Below are 20,769 nucleotides of genomic sequence, written 5' to 3' on the forward strand. Positions count from 1 at the left end.
GGACCTAATGGTCAGGGGTCCCTTTACCTTTACCTTTCCAGGCACAGGTTGTGCTTTAAAGTTCTGGGTCCAAGCACTCGTTTTATTTGCCCCAGAGTTTCCTCACAAAAACCCAGTCTTTAAAGCTGAAGTGCAACAAACAGGATTTAGGGTTTTCTGCAGATTGTTGCTTGGACATGGAGCTTAAAAGTGGGAACCATGCCTGGAAAGTACAGAGGAAAGGTAAGTGTGGATAAGCCCTGCAAGAATGAGGAACTGCTGCATGTTTCACCCCACTGCCAGATTTTGTTTCTTATGGTAACTCACAAAAAGGAATGAAAGATGTGATCTAGGGAATCTACTGCAACAGCTTTCTCTCTGTGTGTGATCAGAGCATTTTCTGAGATGGTTCAGATGGCAGTCAAAGGAGCCCTAAACCTATAGCTGAAGTAGAAGCTGCTTTGCTTACATGTTGGGCTTTAGAAGGCAAGCAGGACAGAGGCTAACAAGTCAAATGTGTGCCCATTCATATTTCTACAATTCAAAAAAAGAGAAAAGACTGGTTCTCAGAAGGGAAGCTTCTTAAGTGCTCACTGTACATGTTCCCTCCCTGGTGTTTTCTCATCCATCGTTTATGACAGAGGAAGGAAATCATTCAGAGTGCAACCAAACCACACACGAGAGAGAAAACTTTGTTCCAGTTAATGTTGTGAGCAAGGGTCAGACTGAGTTTCTCTGCTAAGGGAACTTACTATTAAATGTGCATAAACTACTTGAAAGGGGTGGGGAAACATCCAGGTCTGTTCTCTCAAACCACACAAGACAAGAAATCTGGTTACACCTGCAAGCATCTTGTGGCTTAAAACCTGTAGCTCTCCAAATGTTTCATTGGGCTCCAACTCCCATCATTCCTAAGCACTGGCCATGCTAGCTGGGGCTAATGAGAACTGAGTGACCATCTCTGCCATAAAATCAGGTAAGCCACAAGGTCTGGTGTGAAATATTCCACCCCTTTACCTGTCTGTTCACCTTTTATTAAAATAGAAGTAAGTTACCAGCCCTCTTACTGAAGATATAAGGAGAAGTGTGCAGGCAATAGTCTACCCAATGGATCACTAATAAACTTCTCACATCAATTCAAGGTTCCAGGTAAATGAAGGACAGTCTAGCTCCCCCATTTTCCATTTTATGTTTCCTGTCACTCCACATTCCATGACTACTGAGGAATTTCAGTCATCATTGGGCTTGTGCTTGGTGGTGGTGTTTGCAGATGTGTCATCTTAGGATGTTTTCCTTTATTTTTCCTTTACTTCTGAAAGCCTTAGGGTTCCTCAAGCATGCTGATACCTCCACCATTGTTCCTCAGTGACCCCATTTTAGCTCTGACGAACATGTAAATTGAAGAAATCTTGCTCCTGTTTCCGATGGGATTCTCCAACATCCCTACCCCAGAACCCTTTTCATGCCTTTTCCTGTACACATGGATGTTGAGTGGAGTGTGTGGCATAAGCCCACCCTCTTCTTAATGCAGTCAATACAGATTCTAATATTAAAAACGCAACCATGCTACAGTGAGAAAGAGCACCCCCTTTGGGAAGCCCCAGCACATCTCTGGGATGCAGCTCTCCTGTTACACCATAGAACAAAGCTGTAAAGATATTACCGCATGCACACCAAGGCAAGCAAGATAAAGTGTCATGCATGACGACTCTGCAGGGATTGGCTCTTGCCAGATGTAGCGAGAATATACAAGCACAGAGAGGGATGGGGCAACAGAAGGAGGTATAAAGGGGGAGATTGTAGCTCTTAAGAAGGTCCTAGAAGAGAAAAGACCACCTAGGCATAGGAATGTGGTTGCTACAGAAAAAGATAGGGGGGAACCAGGATGGGGGAGACAAAACTCTGGATTGCAGCATACTAGGTTTTACTCAGCACAGACCCATTGAAATTTATGGGCCTTAATTAGCCATGCTTGTTCATTTCAATTGGTCTACTCTGAGTAAGGCTAACACTGACTATAAACTTCTGTGCTTGCTATCAAGGGATGGCTATTTGCACCTGCCTCACTTCATCCTCCAGCCCCAACAGCCTTTATAAGACAGAAATCTGGGCCAAGGCGTATAGGATGGGTGGGGTTTACTGGTAGGTGCTACTGTTATTAGCTTTGGACGTACTTTTGGATCCAAAGTCTTGGGTATTTCTACTTGAACTTTTGATGAGATTTATCCTTGCTTTATGCTCACTTACATTTTAATGCAGGCTAAATGCATTGATTTTGTGTATTATTTTGCAGTGCTATACTTTTAAAAATTATGTTCATTATGGTACTACTGTATTTTGACAGTTTTTTTTGTTTTGTTTTTTTAGTGAACCACTTTTGAGCACAGTTGTATCTTTTTTTACAGGCCAGATCTTTATCCAAATTAATCTTGTAGCACAAAATTGACAGGAGGGTATGGCTGCCCACCTGTCAGTCATCTGATGTCACGATGATGTTAGTTGATCAGGCACTTTGAATGAACACTGTGTAGTGCTTTAAAGGGCCTGAGGCTTCAATATTACTACCAATCAGCTGATGAGCAGGACAGCTGAACTCTACTTTCTGCAAGTATCCGCTGCACATGTTCTATTGGGACCTTGCTCATTCAGATGATTCAGCAGGGTTTCAAATCTGGCCCATGAAATCATTTTCCCCAAACTCCACCTGCTGACAGTGACATGAGGGTCAATGCACAGCCACAAGCCTTAAAGGGCTCTGAGCTTTCAAGGCCATTTACATTACTCTGCTCCTTAGTGTTGTGGCCCCAGGGTCTAACAATACTCAGAAGAGGGTGAAGTCTAGGCTGCTCTATGTAGGTGCTGTTTTCTGCCATCACCCTCCTGCAGCATCTCCATCTTCCCAATCTCTCAGAAGTCAATGGATGCAAAATTGTGCAAGGGATGATTAAAAAAGAAAAGTCGGCTTCCCCTAGGGAAGCAGGACAAACTGCAATTGACAGCCTACATAAGCTTTAGCTCTCTGCTGAGACAACGTCCTGCTATAGCTACAATACATCCAGTGGGGCCCACTGGGAGCTGTCCATGGTCCTGAATTCACTGACTTCTGTTAAAAATTCACCAAGATTTTGCATGACTTGACCTGAGTATGTCTCCCAGAAGAAATCCAGCTTTCACTGCACCTGCTTCTCCTGTGAACCTAAAGCCCTGAACAGGGTACAGGTTTTATGAGCCTCTCAATGGTATGATGTACTTAGATAGTGGCCATGGTAAGAAGAAGTTACTGAATGAATGCAACTGGAATCCCAGGCAACTGAATCTTGCATATCCTGGGTTCATCAATGTAAATTCATCAGTGTCTTGCTTGCCTTCTCACTGCGTTCTTGACTGCAAAATTGAGAGGCAAGAAACTGTCATACAACTGAGCAGAATTCACTTTCTGATTGATTAAATCCTTGTCTGGAGCAAATTAAAATACATTAGTGAGTTCACTGAGCTCAAGTGAGCCGATGATTCTATAGCATTTATTTCTTGCTGTTTTCTGCCATCACCCTCCTGCAGCAAAGTGTATTTAAGGAAGCTTTTAAGGTGTCACCTATGTTTAATTTACTCTCTCCTTCAGAACCACCTCTTCTAATTAGCAACGAGTTAAATAAGTTAAAACTCTACACTGATCCTTATCCAGAAATGTAAAATATAGGTCAGTCTCTTAAAACAGAATGCTGCGTCATATATTTTTAAAGCTTCTATTCATTTTGTTTGATTATATAATTTCATTCAGATTTGCATAAATTTATTTTATATTAATATTTATTAAAAGAGGGGCAATTGTAATTTATTATTATTATTTTAAAATTGTATACTGCCCTATACCCACAGGTATCAGGGTGGTTCACAACATAAAAACACAAAATACATAATAAAAACAAAAACAAAATAAAAATAAAAATAACAACCCAGTAATCCCCCCTGCCCAACACATTTTAAAATGGCATTGGATGTCAATCAGCCAGAGGATTGGTCAAAGATGGACTTCGCATTTTAAGTTTGTTTTTGTTGTATATAGTTGTATTTGGACTTGAGCTGAGTTCTATTTGTGTTACCTTGTGTTACTTCCATAATGTTAACCTTTTGTTTTGTGATGGTCTGATGACTAAATACAAATAAACAAACCTGATCTGATCTGAATAGACTGTTGCAGAAAGGCAATGCAAAAGTTTGCAGCTGTTTTGTTAACATGGGAATCTCTTACTCTGCTTTCACTGGAACAAAGGTGAATCACTGTTTCTGTAGTTACTGGAGGATTGTTTTACATCCATGCTCTCTAGGAACAAATTTTCTCTGCAGGAAATAATTTCTCTTCTACAAAGAGGATCATGTTCATTTAAGACAAAGATCCCCTTCTGTTTGGACTTAGGTCCTGCAGGGGAAGCGGTAGCAATTAGCAGAGTTTATTCCAGTCAATTCAGGACCCCGGGCAGCTCCCAATAGGTCTTCCTAGATGAGCTGTAGAATATGTTGTCCCAGCAAAGAGCCAGACACCTGAAGGTTTAAGAAGGTTTGCAGCACTTTTCTTTCTAGTGGCTTGATCACCTGCAAGAACTATCTACAATCCTTAAAGGATTTGTAGCTGAATCTTCAGTTCCATGCACCTGTGTGTTTGAGGAGCTGGAGAAGCTGCAGGGATGTCACTCCCAGATGGGTGAACCACATCCTCAGGCAGGTACAATGTAGAATGGGTGTACCAGGGTTGAACACATCTACTGCTTTGACTTGAACATATTAATACAGAAAGTAGTGCCATGGAAAATCAGTTCTCAATCTACATAGCAGGGGTAGATGATCAAGTAATCTCCATATGTTTTGGACTACAACTCCAGACACTATGCTGTCTTGGGCTGATGGAAATGGTAGCCCAACACACCAGGAGGACACAGCTTGTCTATCCCTGCATTCCAGATGCAGTGCCTTTCCCTTGCATTCTGAAGTGGTACAGTCCTAGGAGAACTGTATCACATGCTTTTTCTGAAGAAACATGTTGGCTTTCAGTGAACACAGAGCTGGAGGCAATGCACCCTAAGGATTTGTTAAGTCTAAGCACATGTTGCCATGAAGACAGCCTTGATTGGGAATAATTGGTCTCTTACTTGATGCAGACAGAAAAGGAAGGGGAAAGGTAGAATCCGAAAAATGAACCAGGATATAAATATATTTATGGACAGGTAGAAACTCAGCTAGCTAGAAAGGTGTAATGGGCACCACAGCTGTAATGACTTAGTCAGAGATGCGGAATGTTTCAAACTAGAACAGGGGTGTCAAACTCAAATGGATTTAAATGGCTTCATTTCTTAACCCACAGGAGCCCGGAGACTCACCCATAAACTCTCCTTCGCATAAAATATTAAATTTACATTCTCTCTCCCTCCTTGCCATCTTGCATAAGAGGCACCAATAGAGGTGGACTTCCAGGTCTCTTAAAGGGAAGGTGACAAATTGATAGGAGAACATTGAGTCAAACTATGGGAACATAGGAAGCTGCCTTGTACTCGGTGAGACCACTGGTTCAGATAACTCATTATTGTCTACACTGAACTGGCAGCTACTCTCTAGAGTTTCAAGCTTGGTGTCTCTCCCAGCCCTACCTGGAGACACAGTGGATTGAACATGGGGCTTTCTGCATGCAAGACAAATGCACTAACATTGGTCCATCTAGCTCAGAATTTTCTATCCTGATTGGCAATGAGTCTACAGAATTTCAGAGGGGAGTCTGTCTCAGACCTACCTGGAGGTGCTAGGGAGTGAACCTGGGATGTTCTGTATTGAAGAGAGATATCCTACCAATAAGCTATGGCCCCTCCACCAGTAATGCTTTAGTGGGGCATGAACCCCTTTTAAAAGCCTTCAAGCACTTGGATTTGAGTACACAAACTCTCCAAAGCCCCTACCTGAACTCTGCATGCCTATGGGGGCACTTAGAATCTGCCTGCTGCTTGAAGCCAAAGGACCAAGTAGGAGTTCCAGTTATAGGACCCTATGGGCACAGCTCCACCTTTCTGAAAGCTGTGTGATGGTAGTGGAGGCTGCCCAATTAAGGCGAGTGAGGCAGTGCCACCACTAAACTCAATCTGCCCTCAGATGGCCTCCACCTACCTGCCTTCTTAATTACAATCAGCCCAAGGGGTGGCTATTACTGCCAGCTTCCACCTCCTCAGTCTCAGTTTTGCCCTTGTAGAATTCAGCAAAGAGGAGGATGGGGGGGGGGAGGCCACAATTAGTTGGCTATGCCTATTATTGACTTTGGCTCAACCAGCCATCTTCTCTGACTCCGCCTGCCACTGATCTCACTGCTTTCCACCCTACCAGTCCGAGTTAGCACCAGCCTCTGCTGCCAGTGTGTTTCCTGTCCCAGTAGCCTCTTTGTTGTACAGCTGCTATGGGTTGGGCCATGTGTTGGACACCCCTGAACTAGGGAGATTATGAAGCATCTGAAATAGCTTAGAAGACACCACAAATACTACAGGAAATGGAGGCAGTTCAGCCTTAGCAACAACAGAACAGATGGCACTGGTTGTCTGGTCTAACCTTATAGGCAACGCGAGCTGGGCATTTCTTTCCCAGTCCAAGTGGTGGGGACATGTGTCTCAGCATCTCATACATGTCCGTGTAACTGATACGCCCACTTGGAACCAGAGAGATAGAAAGAGAGGAGAGAGAGAGAGAGAGAGAGAGAGAGAGAGAGAGAGAGAGAAAGAAGCAGAAGCCAGAAGATGGGGAGGGAATCACAGGTGGGGGAAGAACCAAGTTAGAGCCAAGTGTCAAACAGAGGGGAGGGGGACCAGGGATGAAGTGGAAAGCAGACAAGAGAGCAAGAGAGAAGGAGAGAGATCTGATTAATTAGATTGTTTTCAGGGAGTAGAAACAAAACAAAGGGAGGTTAATAACAAAGAGGAGGGTTAAATCAGATGGTTTCTTTTCCAATTTCATCTCTTTGAGCTGGGGTAGCCAACCTGGTGCCCTCTAGCCATTGTCAGACCACAGCTGCCATCAGCTGCAGCCAGCATGGGAGCTGGAGTCCAGCATCAGCTGGAGAGCACCACCTTGGCTATCCCTGTCACTGAGCATCTCTCTTTCTATGTGCTCGTCTTCTCTTTTTTCTTTTTTCCTTTAAAAAAGAGAGGTTCAAATCCCTGCGGTAGCAATACAGAATGATTGAGTGTGGACAAAAGCAGGTGGGAAGGAAAGAGGTTTGAAACCATGGGTGGGAGAGGGAGCATTCCCATATATTCTCAAACAGGTGGTTGTGCAGGTGTCAAGGGGCTGTACTCATCATGCCGAAGAGAAGCGATGCACAGCATTATGGGACAGTCAGACAAGGCTTTAATAAAATGGTTCTCCTTTCCTGGGCAGGCTTTTGTTGCTTAGATTGGAAGTGAGGCTAATAATGGGTAAAATGGAGGCAAAAATAAGGAAGATCTCCACTTTCAATAACACAAGGCTGGCATCAGACTTCAGAGGGACCTTGGCATAGTGACAACAATGCTCCCACCTCCCAATGTCCCTGCCAACCAAGGCAGGGACCAGCGCTGCTTGTGATGGTGGATGCCACATGGTTTCTCAGCCAGCACGCCTTGGGCAACAACTGCACTCCTCACCTTCCACTGGATCCCCAGACTTTTCTCAGCCCTGTCTATAGAGCCAAGAAACAGATTTCAGAGATTGATAGGCCAGGACATTACATTTGGGGACACATAAATGGACAAGCAGGGAGGTGGGTGGCGCTGTGGTCTAAACCACAGAGTCTAGGGCTTGCCGATCCGAAGGTCGGTGGTTCAAATCCCTGTGATGGGGTGAGCTCCCGTTGTTCGGTCCCAGCTCCTGCCAACCTAGCAGTTCAAAAGCACGTCAAAGTGCAAGTAGATAAATGGGTACTGCTCCGGCAGGAAGGTAAACGGCGTTTCCGTGCACTGCTCTGGTTTCACCAGATGTGGCTTAGTCATGCTGGCCACATGACCCGGAAGCTGTACGCCGGCTCCCTCGGCCAATAAAGCGAGATGAGCACCTCAACTCCAGAGTCATCTGTGACTGGACTTAATAGTCAGGGGTCCCTCTACCTTTACTTAAATGGACAAGCAGCCTGCTTGGAGGAGAACTCAGATTGCCTTTTGTTCAAAAGCAACTCACTGAAAACCATTTAGGGCCCTAGCAGGGAGGGTGGTGAATGGTTGGGTTGAACTGGTGAGGAACCCAGCCGAGGGACCCTCAGTCGGTGCCTAACCTAGCTGACCCCTGTCACCAAGGCTTGTACCTCCATGTCAGCAGCTGTGGTCAGACCAAGGCAGAATAGGGTGGTACTATGGCTTCCCTTGATCTGGACACTATACTTCTGTTGATGCAGCCTAGGAATAGCATTAGCTTTTTTTTTTTTTTTTTTTGCTGCAGCATCACACTGTTGACTCATGTTAAACTTGTGTTCCACTATGACTCCTAGATTCTTTTCACATGTACTGCTAGTAAACCAGGTGTCCCCCATCCTATATTTGTGCATCTGATTATTCCTGCCTAAGTATAGACCCATACCTTGGTCCCTATTGAAATTCATTTTGTTACTTTTGGCCCTCAAATCTGTTAAGGTCATCTTGAATCCACATTCTATTTGCTAGCCCAGCCTGGCACCATCTGTAAATTTGATGAGCACCTCCTCAATCAATTAACTCAAAACTTTTGGAATGAGGTAGCCTTCCCCCAACGCTTCCCACCGCTGTTCTGGAGAAGGGAACCTTTCAAAGCTGACTGTCTCATAAAGCTGCCCATGTCCAGGCAAGTGTGCATCATTGTGTGTCAGGAGAGATGCTAGATGGGAAAGGGTAAGATCAAAGGGTGGGGGTGGGGGCTTGTCAATCATTCTTGTTCAGGCAAAGGGGTTAGTTCAGTCCAGTTTATTCTTCTTTTTCTTTGCCTTTGCAATTCAGGTTTGTTTGTTTGTTTTTATCAAATTAAAGGTTCAAATTCAAGGCAAACAAATAGAGGAGAAATATACTGGAAGGGTTTCCCCCCGCTGAAATGCCAAACCTTGTATGCCACCCTGTGAGGGCATTTCCTTCCTAAGCCCAGAGGTGGAGCAATAGCTCGCAACAAACTGTACATCTCCTTATAATGTATCCGGCAACTGGAAAGGAAAAAAAATCATGAGTTATGACCAAAGGGGGGGGGGGGAGAAATATATGGAAGAGAGATGGCTCCATTCCAGAGCCTCCTGAAGTCACCTCCCCCCCCTCCAAAAAAAAAAAGCAGAAGAAAGAATGGGAGAGTCGTGTTCAATTTCAGAGTCCCCAGATTTCCTTTACAACTAGCTGTGGAGGGAAATATTTCAGCAGCAGTGGAAGATAGACATAGGACTGCATGATGCCATCCACTCAGAAGCAGCCCTATTGAATTCATCCAATCCCTAGAAGAATTTTAAAAACATCCTCAGTTGTAACTTAATTATTAAAACAATAAGGGGAAAAGGCTTTTTGTTTAAATGAATACAAAAAAGGCACGATGGAACAGAGCAAGCTGCCTTGTACTGAGTCAGGCCACTGGTCCATCTTGATCAGTGTTGCCTACTCTGGCTGGCAGCTGCTCTCCAGACTGCAGATAGGGATCTCTCCCAGCCCTACCTGGAGATGTCAGGGATGGAACCCAGCTTCTTCTGCAAGCAAAGCAAATGCACTACTACTGAGCAATGGCCCTTCAAACTGCCTGAGGCACAGGAAAGAGTCAACCATGACAGGTAAATCAGGGACTGTAGCTTTGTTTTCCATGCCTGCAAGTTTTGCAGTTCACTTCCATGGTGGCTGTGTTCTGCCTCCACTGTCAGGGGCAGTTTGCTTCTGAATGCCTGCTGTTGGGAATCAAAAGGGTGCTGTTGCACTCATGTTCTACTTGGGGCTTATTATTTGGGCATCTGGTGGGTCTCTTGAGAACACAATGATGGATAAGATGGGCCATTGGCCTGATCCATCAGCCAGGCTAATCTGGTGTTCTTATGGCTTAAACCAGTTAACAAAACATGAAAATGGAGTGATGTGAATGTTAGGGAAGTGCAAAAAAAAAAAAAAAAAAAAAAGAAGAGTCCCTGAGTTGTCAAAAAACTGACTTGCTAGGATAGAGGTGGGGAACCTCTGACTCTCCCAAAAAAAAATTGGACTACAATTCGCAACAACCTCAGTCAGCATGGGTAATAATCTGAGATGGTAGGAGTTGAAGTTTGGCAACATCTGTGGGTTCCCCATTTCTACAGCAAGAAATTGTAGTGAAGACTAACATTCAGAAGGTGGCATCCAACAGGGCTCATATTACATTCTTGAGAAGCTGGAAAGTAACTGTCATAAGCAAGAGCAACTCTTGAAATCACAGCAACGTGGATTTGGATGGGGTCTTTGGGGGTCATATAGTTCACGCTCCCTGCCCAATAATGCAGGATCTGCAATGCAGGGTGAAGCTGTATTAACCCTGACAGATGACCATCCAGCCTCTGCTGAACCTCCATCTCATGCATGGGACTATTTTGGTATGTCTGTTGCTGTTTGGTTATATAACAGTGGCACTCCGACCCTGAAGACTGGAAATAAAAGGAATAATGTGGTGTCTCTGGACTGTACCATGGCATTGTACAGGTGGGAGTTCATATGGCGGTGTGCATATCAGGGTAATGGTTATGCTATAATCCGTCATCCTGGTATCTATATTTTTCTACGTGGAAGGATATGGGGTGTGTGTGCATGCGCACACACATGCACACACGCCCATGCAGTCAGGTGAGCCTCTACCTCCAACCTGAAATGGTATAGTCCAAGCATAGAACTCTTATGATTCCAAGGGTTGTTTGGGGGAGGCAGTGTAGTTTGAAATCTGTTCATAATTATGGTCAAAAGTCCTCATATGATACTGTCTGCATGGAAATGAACTGCAAAACACCCAATAACAGGAGCATCGAATGCTAGCCCTACTCAGAGTAAACCCACTGACATTAATAAACTTGACTAGCTTAGGTCTATTAATTTCAATGGATCTACTCAAAGTTGTTGGATGCAACCTAGTGGATTTTATACAATGCTAGTCCAACTCAGGGTAGACCCATTGAAATACATGAACCTAAGTGGCCCTTGCCCACTAATTTCAGTGGGTCTATTGAGTACAATTAACATTGGCTACAACTCATAATCATTCCATCTGTGGATTGGGTTATCACCTGTGAGATGGGCAACTTCCCATGCTTAATAACCATCCCAATTCACCTGGCAGCTGAGAAGATAATCAGCATGCATTTATTTTCTTTTTTTAAAAAAAAGGGGGGATATATCCTTTAATACTAGACATCTCCAACCTGATGCCCTCCAGAGGTTTTGGACTACAATTCCCATCGGCCACAGTCAGCATGACTGGCAGTTGGGGATGATGAAAGTCATCATTCAGAATATCTGGAAGGGGCCCAGTAATATTCTGAAAGGGGGGAGGGGGGAGAATCAGAGGGGGAGAGAGACAAGGAGGGAGGAAGGGATAGAACCCAAGTAATAGCTTTATATTCTTCTCAGAACAGAACAAGTTCAAATAAAGTTCTTTTAAGTCCAGAAACTGACAACCGGAAGATGGCATTATTAAAAGATCAAAATGTTATTAGATCAACCCACCTCACACAAAAAAAACATTTAAAGCAGAGGCAAAAAGGCATTTCATCACATTTCTAGAAATCTCAAGCATCTTTCCTAAACATCATTAGCTTGATTGCTCTTTGTTTTATTTCTTAAGTTTCTTTTCACATCAGCAGAAAGGAAGTTTGTGGATCTATGCATTGCTGTTATTCTCCCAGGTCCCATAAAATTGACTTCCCATGTCTACTTACCTCTCCATTGATTTCCACCTGTGAGTGGAGTCAGACAACCATATTATTCATGTGATCATTGCAAGTAGTGCACCCTTGCAATTAACAACTCACCTGGGAGATTACCTGGAATTCTATCCAGAGGGAGTGAGCAGGCTGGTGGAGGAAGGAGAGACTGCCTTGACCCCTGCTTGCCAAACTCATTGGTTGCTATGCTGGACCCAGAGGAAGTGGTTAGCACCCTCCCATACTGAGCACAGAAATGTAGCAATCTTCCTTTCCTCCATCAGTCTACTTCATAGAAGACACATCCTGGCTACCAGGGAGGGGACTTCTGGGTGGTGGCAATGAAGCCTATGAGCCTCTTAGATAGGGATGAACTTATCAGTCAATTTAAGTTTCCCTCTCATTTTTCTAATTTAAATTTGTTTTGCATTTCCACAGCATCTATCAATTATTTAGTTCTATTTTATTTTAAATCCTCTGGAAATTCATCAGCATTATAGTGCTAATTTTCTTACTAAACTCATTTTTGTCTGCAGTTTCGGCTATTACATGCATTTTTGCAAGTAATGTTCCCTAACATAATGCATATTGTATGTTTTATTCACCAATATATGCATTTTCATGCACACTTTCCTGTAATATGTACGCTTTTGTGACATGTTGTTTGGTTGGGAGACTGCATTGCAAAATTCAGAGAACTGCAATTTTTGGAAGAAGAGCTGTTTTGGTCCACGTGTTGCTTCAAGAGCTGCAAATTTGGTAGTTTCTTATGAAGATACAAATTTAATTGAATTCCTCCCCCAGCCCTATTATTAGGTTTGGATAAATATGCTGACTTGTAACTTCTGGGCCCTGATTTACAAGACTAAATTAGCAGGCAATGAGTTTGTTGCATTTTAAATATTTAATTGCATCAATATTCACATTGACATAGGTCAAGTTATCATCAGTACTCAAATTATTGGGGTAGGGAGATAGAGATGCCCTTAATGAAATCCACAAACTAATCTGCTGGTTCCTTCATTTTCAGTCCTGCCCACTGCATGCCCTCTGAGATGGTTACTTAAGGCAGCCTTTAAAAAAAGGAACATAGGAAGAGCCCTAATGGAACAGACCAGCAGTGCATCCAGTCCATCATTCTGTTCTCACAGTGACCAACCAGCTGCCCCAATGGGAAGCCCACCAGCAGCACCCGAGTGCAACAGTGCTCTTCCTATCTGCATATGGCATTCAGAAGCATTAAAAGAGTGTTCTGCTCATCCTCCCAGATAATTTGAGCACTTCTTCTAATCTCTGAAAATGTCAGTGGCGAGAGGACTGAGGGGGTGAGATGATTAATGGGTGAACTCGAAATGCACAGATTACCCTGATGTGTGAGAATAGATATATTTATCAAAATGCTGCTGTGATTATTAATACTCAGCATGGGTTTCTCAAAAATAAGTCATGCCTGACCAATCTCATTTCTTTTTTTGAGGAAATTACAAGCTTGGTGGATCAAGGGAATGCTGTGGACATAGTGTATCTTGATTTCAGTAAGACATTTGACAAAGTCCCTCATGATATTCTTGAAAGGAAGCTGGTAGGATGAAGGAATTAAGGAGATGCTCATCAATTTTGCAGATGACACCAAACTGGGAGCAGTAGTTAATGCCACAGAAGGCAAAATCAGAGTTCAAAATGATCTTAATGGATTAGAGAACTGGGCACAAGCTAACAAAATGAATTTCAGTACAGACAAAGATGAGGTTCTGCACTTAGGCAGGAAGAACCAGAAGCACAAATATACGATAGGGGACATCTGGCTTACTAGTGAAAAGGATCTAGGGGTCTTGGTGGACTACAAGCTTAACATGAGTCAACAGTTTGATGTAGCAGCAAAGAAAGCTAATGCTATTCCAGGCTGCACCAACAGAAGTATGGTGTCCAGATCAAGGGAAGTAATAGTACCACTTTGTTCTACCTTGGTCAGACGACACTGTGTGGAATACTGTGTCCAGCTTTCGGCACCACAATTTAGGTAGGATGTGGACAAGCTGGAATGTGTGCAGAGGAGGGCAACTAAGATGATCAAGGTCTAGAAGTCTAACCTTATGAAGAATGGTAGAAGGAGCTGGGTATGTTTAGCTTGGAAAAGAGGAGACTGGAAGGAGATATGATAGCCATCTTCAAATATCTTAAGGGTTATCACATGGAAGTGGGAACAAATTTTCTCTTTCTCTGGAGGGTAGGACTCAAACCAATGGCTTCAAGTTACAAGAAAGGAGATTCTGACTAAACATACAGAAAAACTTTCTGACAGTAAGAGCAGTTTGATAGTGGAACCGTCTCCCTCAGGAGGTTGTGGACTCTTCTTCCTTGGAGGTTTTTAAGCAGAAGTTGGATGGTCATCTGTCATGGATGCCTTAGGTGAGATTCCTGTATTGCTGGGGATTGGACTAGATGACCCATAGGTCACTTCCAACTCTACTATTCTATTATTTTAAGGTGTGCTTGCAAGAGCATACGTACCAGGCTGCAGGGTCGTACTCAGCCCAGACGCGGATAAACTCATCAAGATGGTGGGGTCCTAGGATGGAAGAGTCTCGTGTCAAGTACTCAAAGTTGTCCATAATTACAGCCACAAACAGGTTCAACATCTGCAAAGGGGAAGGTGAGGGAGATGAAATTGGGGGTGGGAAGGAGGAAAGACATTAGCTTCTCTTATTAAGGAATCAATGCAAAAACAAAAGGATAACTCAAAAAGGAAGAGGAGTATAAATAAACTATTGTTGTTGTTGAAGAGAAAAAGGCGGAGTCTGAAGTGTCAAATGCAGAAATCTGTGGACACATTCGCTCATACACTGAAAATGCTATATCACTTTAAACAGTCATGGCTCATCCCAATTTTTTGGGGGGGGGCGTGGGCTGTAGTTTGCTAGCAGTGCTGAGAGTTCTAAGGAGGCCCCAATTCCCCTCACAGAGCTACAATTCGCAGAGTTCCCTGGGGAAAGGGGGGCTGAAATTGTAGGGAATAGGGGTGTCCTAACACCCTTAACAAACTACAATTCCCAGTATTCTTTGGGGGAGTCATGACTTTTAAAAGTGGTTCCATAGTGTTTTGAATGTATGGTGTGAATGTGTCCTGTATCTCCTTTCCATGCCTTTCCCACGCTTTTGCCCAACTGGGAAGCGTCCTTGAACACATCCTTGAATATTGCTAAGCCCCCTTGCTTGCTTGCCTGGATGGAGAGAGAGAGATATGAGGTGTGTACACATAGCAACCACTGAGTTTGTGTGGCTGGAATACAACCTACTGGTGGGTGGAAAGGTTGTCCTGTCCATTGCTGCACCAACTTCTTGCCTCTGACCCTCCCCACCACTAGCGTGCGACCCCTGGAAAGCAGCACTCTGGCTGATAAAGGTTGTCCCTCTTCTGAGCTACAGTGAAAAGGGCGTTTATCCATTTCCTTGTCCGTATTGTTCTATGGCTTTGCTGAATTCTGCTCTACATCCTGCCCAGAGCCACCCTGGGAACATTTTACTGCCCGACGAAATAACCGCCACCTCCCACTCCATGAACAAAAGCCAGCCAGATTGGTCATTGAATGTTACTTCAATACTGCCAATGGGTCATCCTCCTCTACTCAGCCTAAGGACAGTAGGCTAGTTTAAGTGACAGGGAGCTACTTGAATGATACACACAACACTGTTCTCTAGCAATTCACCACTGGTAATTGCCTCCCAACATGTTGGCACCTTATGCAACTGTCACCACACTCTGCCTAACGGTAGGGCTCACTACAATATAACTCCTCTCAAATTTCAGTTTAAATAGGAGAATTGCATTTTTATTAAAAAAAATCATTCCAGAATTGGAGCATGTGCAGAGTGCTGCAGCTTTCATATTGATAGGACACCGCAAAAAAGAAGAAGCTGTTTTGATATGATAGCATGTCTGTCTGGCTGCATTGAAACATTCCTTAATCAGTGACACTACCTGCACATTGGTGAAACATCGCACAGAAAGAAACTAGATAGTTTCTTTGTGATGTGCTGTTTCACCGATATGGCAGAGTGTCACTGATTAAAGGATGCAGTGATGCAGCCAGTGCTTTTCTTCTAGAAAAATAGGTGCCAGCACTCACTATGTAAGTTGTTAATGTAAGTGCCACACTTTTAAAAAACAAGAAAAAGAGATGCGGGTACTGGGGACCATAGAATATCCCCCAGGGAAAAAAAACACTACATGCAACCATACATACTTATTTACCCTGGCTTTTGATACTTAAGATGCATATCTCTGAGGGGCTGAGGACCTTGAACGTGGAGGGTAGTTGCAGCACAGGGATGGGCAAGCAAGACAAGCGGAATGACCAACTCACCAGAAAGGAGCAGAGGAAGATGAAGGAGACAAAGTAAAAGTAGGCAAAGTCACTGCCGCACTCATTTTTGCCAAGGTTGGAGAGCTTATCGCAGGCTTGGTTGCTGAGACATGCGAGCATGATTTCATGCCAAGCTTCCCCAGTGGCGCTCCTGGAAGCAGAAAAAAGAAGTTGTCTTATTGAACTAAAAAGAAGTATACAAAATTATGAATAGGGTGAAGAAGGGAATAGAGGAAACATTTCCTCCTTTTCTCACAAAGCACTAGAACTCACGGATGCCCGATGAAGCTGAATGTTGGGAGATTCAGGACAGGCAAAGGATGCAGAGTTAAAGTATGGAACTTGTTCCTGCAGGAGGCAGTGGTGGTCACCAACCTGGATGGCTTTAACAGAGGATTAGGCAGATTCATGGAGTGTAAGTGGCCACTAAACTCAATGGCTATGTTCTACCTTCACTGATGACAGTAGTAATGCTTTTGAATACCAATTGATGGCAACTACAAAATGGGAGAATGCTGTTGAGCTCTGGTTCTGCTTTTGGACAGTCCATAGGCATACGGTAGGACACTGTGAGAACAGGATGCTAGGCTAGATGGGCCACTGGCCTGATCCAGCAGATCTCTTATGGTTGCTTATTGGCCTTGTACATGTATTGCATGAGTATGCCATCTGCCTGTGGTGTACCTTAACATTCCTTAGTGGGTGGTAAAGAATGTGCAAGAGGGAGCAATCTCAGTAGAACTACAGAAAGCAAAAGTCACATCTACAGTAGCTCCCTCACTTTATAGTATATCAAAAGGGATGGGAACCTTTTTCAGCCCAAGGGTGGTACTTCTTTGGGGGAGGGGAACTTCCTGGAAATGCATGTAAGTGGTGGGTGGGACAAGAGGCAAAAGTGGGTGGAGATATCAATGCCATTCTTAGCTTTTTACAGAAGGCTACATTTGACCCACATAGAAGTTAGAGGTTCCCCAATACACACACACACACACACAGAGAGAGAGAGAGAGAGAGAGAGAGAGAGAGAGAGAGAGAGAGAGAGATTCCTCCACCCCTCCATCCAGGAAGCAAGAAGCATTATCATAGTTCAAAAACACATTCCAGCTGTGAAGGAGAGCTGGCGAAGGGTGTGGTATGGCCTAAAAAGAGACGAGGTCCTATCAGCAAGACATGGAGAGTCACATAAGTCATGAGATAAGCACCACACAAGTGAGCTTCCCCAGACCTGATCTACAATAGGCTTTCCCCCCTAACTTTGGCCTATTCAGGTGTTTTGCTCATGTGTTAAAACCTACACACAAGCAGAGAGAGCAAAGATGTGTGTGTGTTAGGTTCTGCTGTGCCCCAGTTGTCCACCAACTGGGGCAGACGTAAGGAGCTTCTTGAAGTGGTAGAGCCCTCCCCCACTTCCACAGTTTAGAAGCCTGCATAATTGGGTTCTAAATCACCTAGGGGAGTGTCATGGGTACAGGGTGCTCCCTTTGTTAGACCTTTACCCTCTAATGTTGTTTCTAATGCTGTGACTTGCCCCGGGACTTCCTGTTGGAGGCTGGGAAATAGATAGATATAGGTAGATAGATGATGATGATAGATAGATACATAGATGATAGATATAGATAGATAGTTAGATAGATAGATAGATGATGATAGATAGATAGATAGATAGATAGATGATATAGAAGATATAGATGATATAGATGATATAGATGATAGATAGGTTGATAGATAGATAGATGATAGAACACAGAGACAGATTGCTTGAACTGGACTTTTCTGTCAAAGAGACCCGTGTTTTCTGTCATATCAGGGAGTGGGGGAGAGAAATTAGATCTCAGAAGCTTAGAAGCAAAACACCTAATCTCTTTATGGAAAATAAAAGACCCAATTAAATTAAATTAAGTTAGGATTTGTGCACATAAAGGATTTGTGTTCATTAACAGTTTGAATACCACAGGATTAATGCCAGGTAATGCTGAAGTATTAATGAACACAAGCTGTCTGATGTAAACAATTAAGTTTGCATTAACTTCTGCTTGGGAGGAATTGAAAGATGCAGAGGGCAGGTAGAGGCAAGGCCCACTGCAGCTTTTATCAACCTAAACTGAGCATGAGAACAGATTATGCTAACACCCATCACCCTCCCAGCTAAACAATTGGATATTTGCATACATAATCATTTGAGGATGATTTCATGTCATGTGTGGCATTTTTACAATCAGCAAAATATCAAACCAGAGGTGGGGAAATTTAGTCTGTCTGTGGGCCACATTCCCTTATGGGGAACCTTTCAGGGGCCACATGCTAATTGTGGGCAGGGTCTTCTTTGCCCACATTTTTGCATGCTTCCAAATCTTTGTATTTCCTTGTGCTTACCCCTCCCCTCCAGCTTCTGTGGCTTTAATATCTGGCCGATTTGAATCTTTCAGTTGGTTGGTAATCATTTTTAATGGATGTTTGTCAGGAGTGCTGGAGTCCCAGCAAGAGGCTGAGAGATAAGATGTAAGTATTTACATAAACATATGGTCAGGAGCCAGCTCTGCAGCTGCCAGTGAGATTGTTCAGCCAGTTGGAAAGGAAACATCCACCTTCTAGCAATGCAGTCAGTGCTGAGGAAAGCATGCAGCTGAAAAACAGAGAAGGAGCTGTCTGCATTTCCCCAGAGAGTCCCTAACTGAGGGCTTATCACTTACCTTTCCTCCGTGCTTCCCAGGCATGGTCCACACTTTAAAGCTCTGTCTGAACCCATGGAAACCTACTCTTTAAACTGAATTGCTGCAAACAGCAATCCTCAGAAAACCCAAATTGACATGTGCTCCAATTCAGTGGTGAAGAGCAAGGTTGTTGTTTTCAGGGAAAGCTCAAGGTCAAAAAAAGAAAAAGAAAAGGTGCTTGGAGATGGAGCTTTAATGTATGGACCTGTGCCTGCAAAATGTGGATAAGCCCTAAGAGCGAATGGAAGCAGACAGAGGTCCTACCTCTGAGGATGGGGAAGCCAGAAAGGTGGAGGATGGAGATACTATGAGAAAAAGAGACTGGGAGGAAGGAAAGCAGGGAACTGAAGATGTGAAAAGAGGGAAAGCCAGTGAGTTCCAGGGAGTTGAGAAGGTATTCCACAAAGTAGGGAACCTATGCTGAAGGAAGGCCAGGGGAGGAAATAAAGCTTACAGATAGACATAAAAACACCAGAAGAACCTGCTGGATCAGGCCAATGGTCCATCTAGCATCCTGTTTTCACAGTGGACAACCAGATGCCCCAGTGGGAAACCCACAAGAAGGAACTGAGCACAAGAACATTCTCCCCTCCTGGGCTTTCCAGCAACTGGTATTCAGAAGCATTACTGCCTCTGATTATGGAGGCAACACACAGCCATCATGGATAGTAGCCATGAATAGTTCACTCCGCCATGAATTTGTCTAATCCTCTCTTAAAGCCATCCAAGTTGGTGACCACCACTGACTCCTGTGGGAGTGAGATCCATGGTTTAACTATGTCCTCCATGAATAACTACGTTTTTATATGGGCTCAATAATAACATGAGCACTGGACGTAAGAGAGCCTGCTCCCAGTGTTCTGATGTCCCTATGCACTGACAGATGAGGTGGGACCTTGCACAAACAACTTCAAGAAAGACCATCACACAAAACAAGCAGGCACTGGTGGGAACTTTGGTGTGTCATCGTTACTGTCAAATTGTTGGTGTGAATTGGTCCAACTATGCTGGCCCTGGCTGGCCCATTCCTGGGAGTTGTTTCATTTTAAGTTAACACACAGATGATGATAGTTTGCTTATGAAGGGCCTCATCTCCTCCCATTGACACCCACCCCAGAAGGCACTGGCGGAGGAAGAGGGGGCAGGGGGAGCGCACTGCCCCTGGCAGTGCAATCCCAGTGGGGTGCCATTGAAGCTGCCCCCCATCAGCGCTGGGCACCACACCCCCACAGGTAGCACGCCACGCCCCAGGTTGCGCACCAGCCACACCCCCACCTGCTCTCCCCCCCCCCCGATGCTGGAGCATGAAGCTCCGCCACTGCCAGAAGGGTCAATGAATTTGATTACAGAGAGATGGTTTATTGTTTACCGGAAAAGCAACATCAGGGCTTGCAAAAACGTTTGGAAATTGTTGTGTCGATTGATGGCAGAGTCGTCATTCAGTGCAATGTTTCCAAAGACCTGGGGGTGGGGGAGAGGAAATGGTCAAAAAGCAGATTAAATGGAAATCCAGTTGGAGACAAAGTCATCAGAGAAGCAAGCAGCACTGACTGTGGTTCTGAACAGCAAGCATTTTGCTTAGGGATGGGAAAATATTTCAAATTCAGTTTCTCTCAATTTACTACCCGCCATCTTCAGTTTGCCTGTTGTATCCCCCCCCCTTTAAAATCTGCATGAAAATTTGTATGCTTTTTCATGCACATTTTCCCTACTATATTGGGGGGGGGGGATATATCTTCCTTTCCACCATCAGGGTGGAACTGAGGATCTAAACCAGCAGTGTATTAAATCTGTTTTATACCAATTTAATCATTGTGGTTTCTTTAGCTTGGTGAAGGTTCTAAGTTTT

The 20,769-nt window shown here is 44.0% G+C and overlaps 1 protein-coding gene across 13 annotated transcripts in view; it reads right to left on the minus strand.

The window, feature by feature from the left end:
- The window catches only part of CACNA1B (calcium voltage-gated channel subunit alpha1 B), a 333,802-nt gene that overhangs the window by 23,907 nt on the left and 289,126 nt on the right, over positions 1 to 20,769 (minus strand). For all 13 annotated transcript variants that reach the window (XM_080990744.1, XM_080990755.1, XM_080990754.1 and 10 more), the window contains 4 exons: positions 20,290 to 20,381; positions 16,210 to 16,360; positions 14,357 to 14,484; positions 6,559 to 6,655 (listed from right to left, as the gene is read on the minus strand). In XM_080990744.1, coding sequence (XP_080846870.1) covers positions 6,559 to 6,655; positions 14,357 to 14,484; positions 16,210 to 16,360; positions 20,290 to 20,381 — 468 coding nt within the window. The remainder of the gene's footprint in view (positions 1 to 6,558; positions 6,656 to 14,356; positions 14,485 to 16,209; positions 16,361 to 20,289; positions 20,382 to 20,769) is intronic.

Source organism: Podarcis pityusensis (genome assembly GCF_964106645.2).
Source record: "Podarcis pityusensis genome assembly, chromosome: Z".
Taxonomy (NCBI): domain Eukaryota; kingdom Metazoa; phylum Chordata; class Lepidosauria; order Squamata; family Lacertidae; genus Podarcis; species Podarcis pityusensis.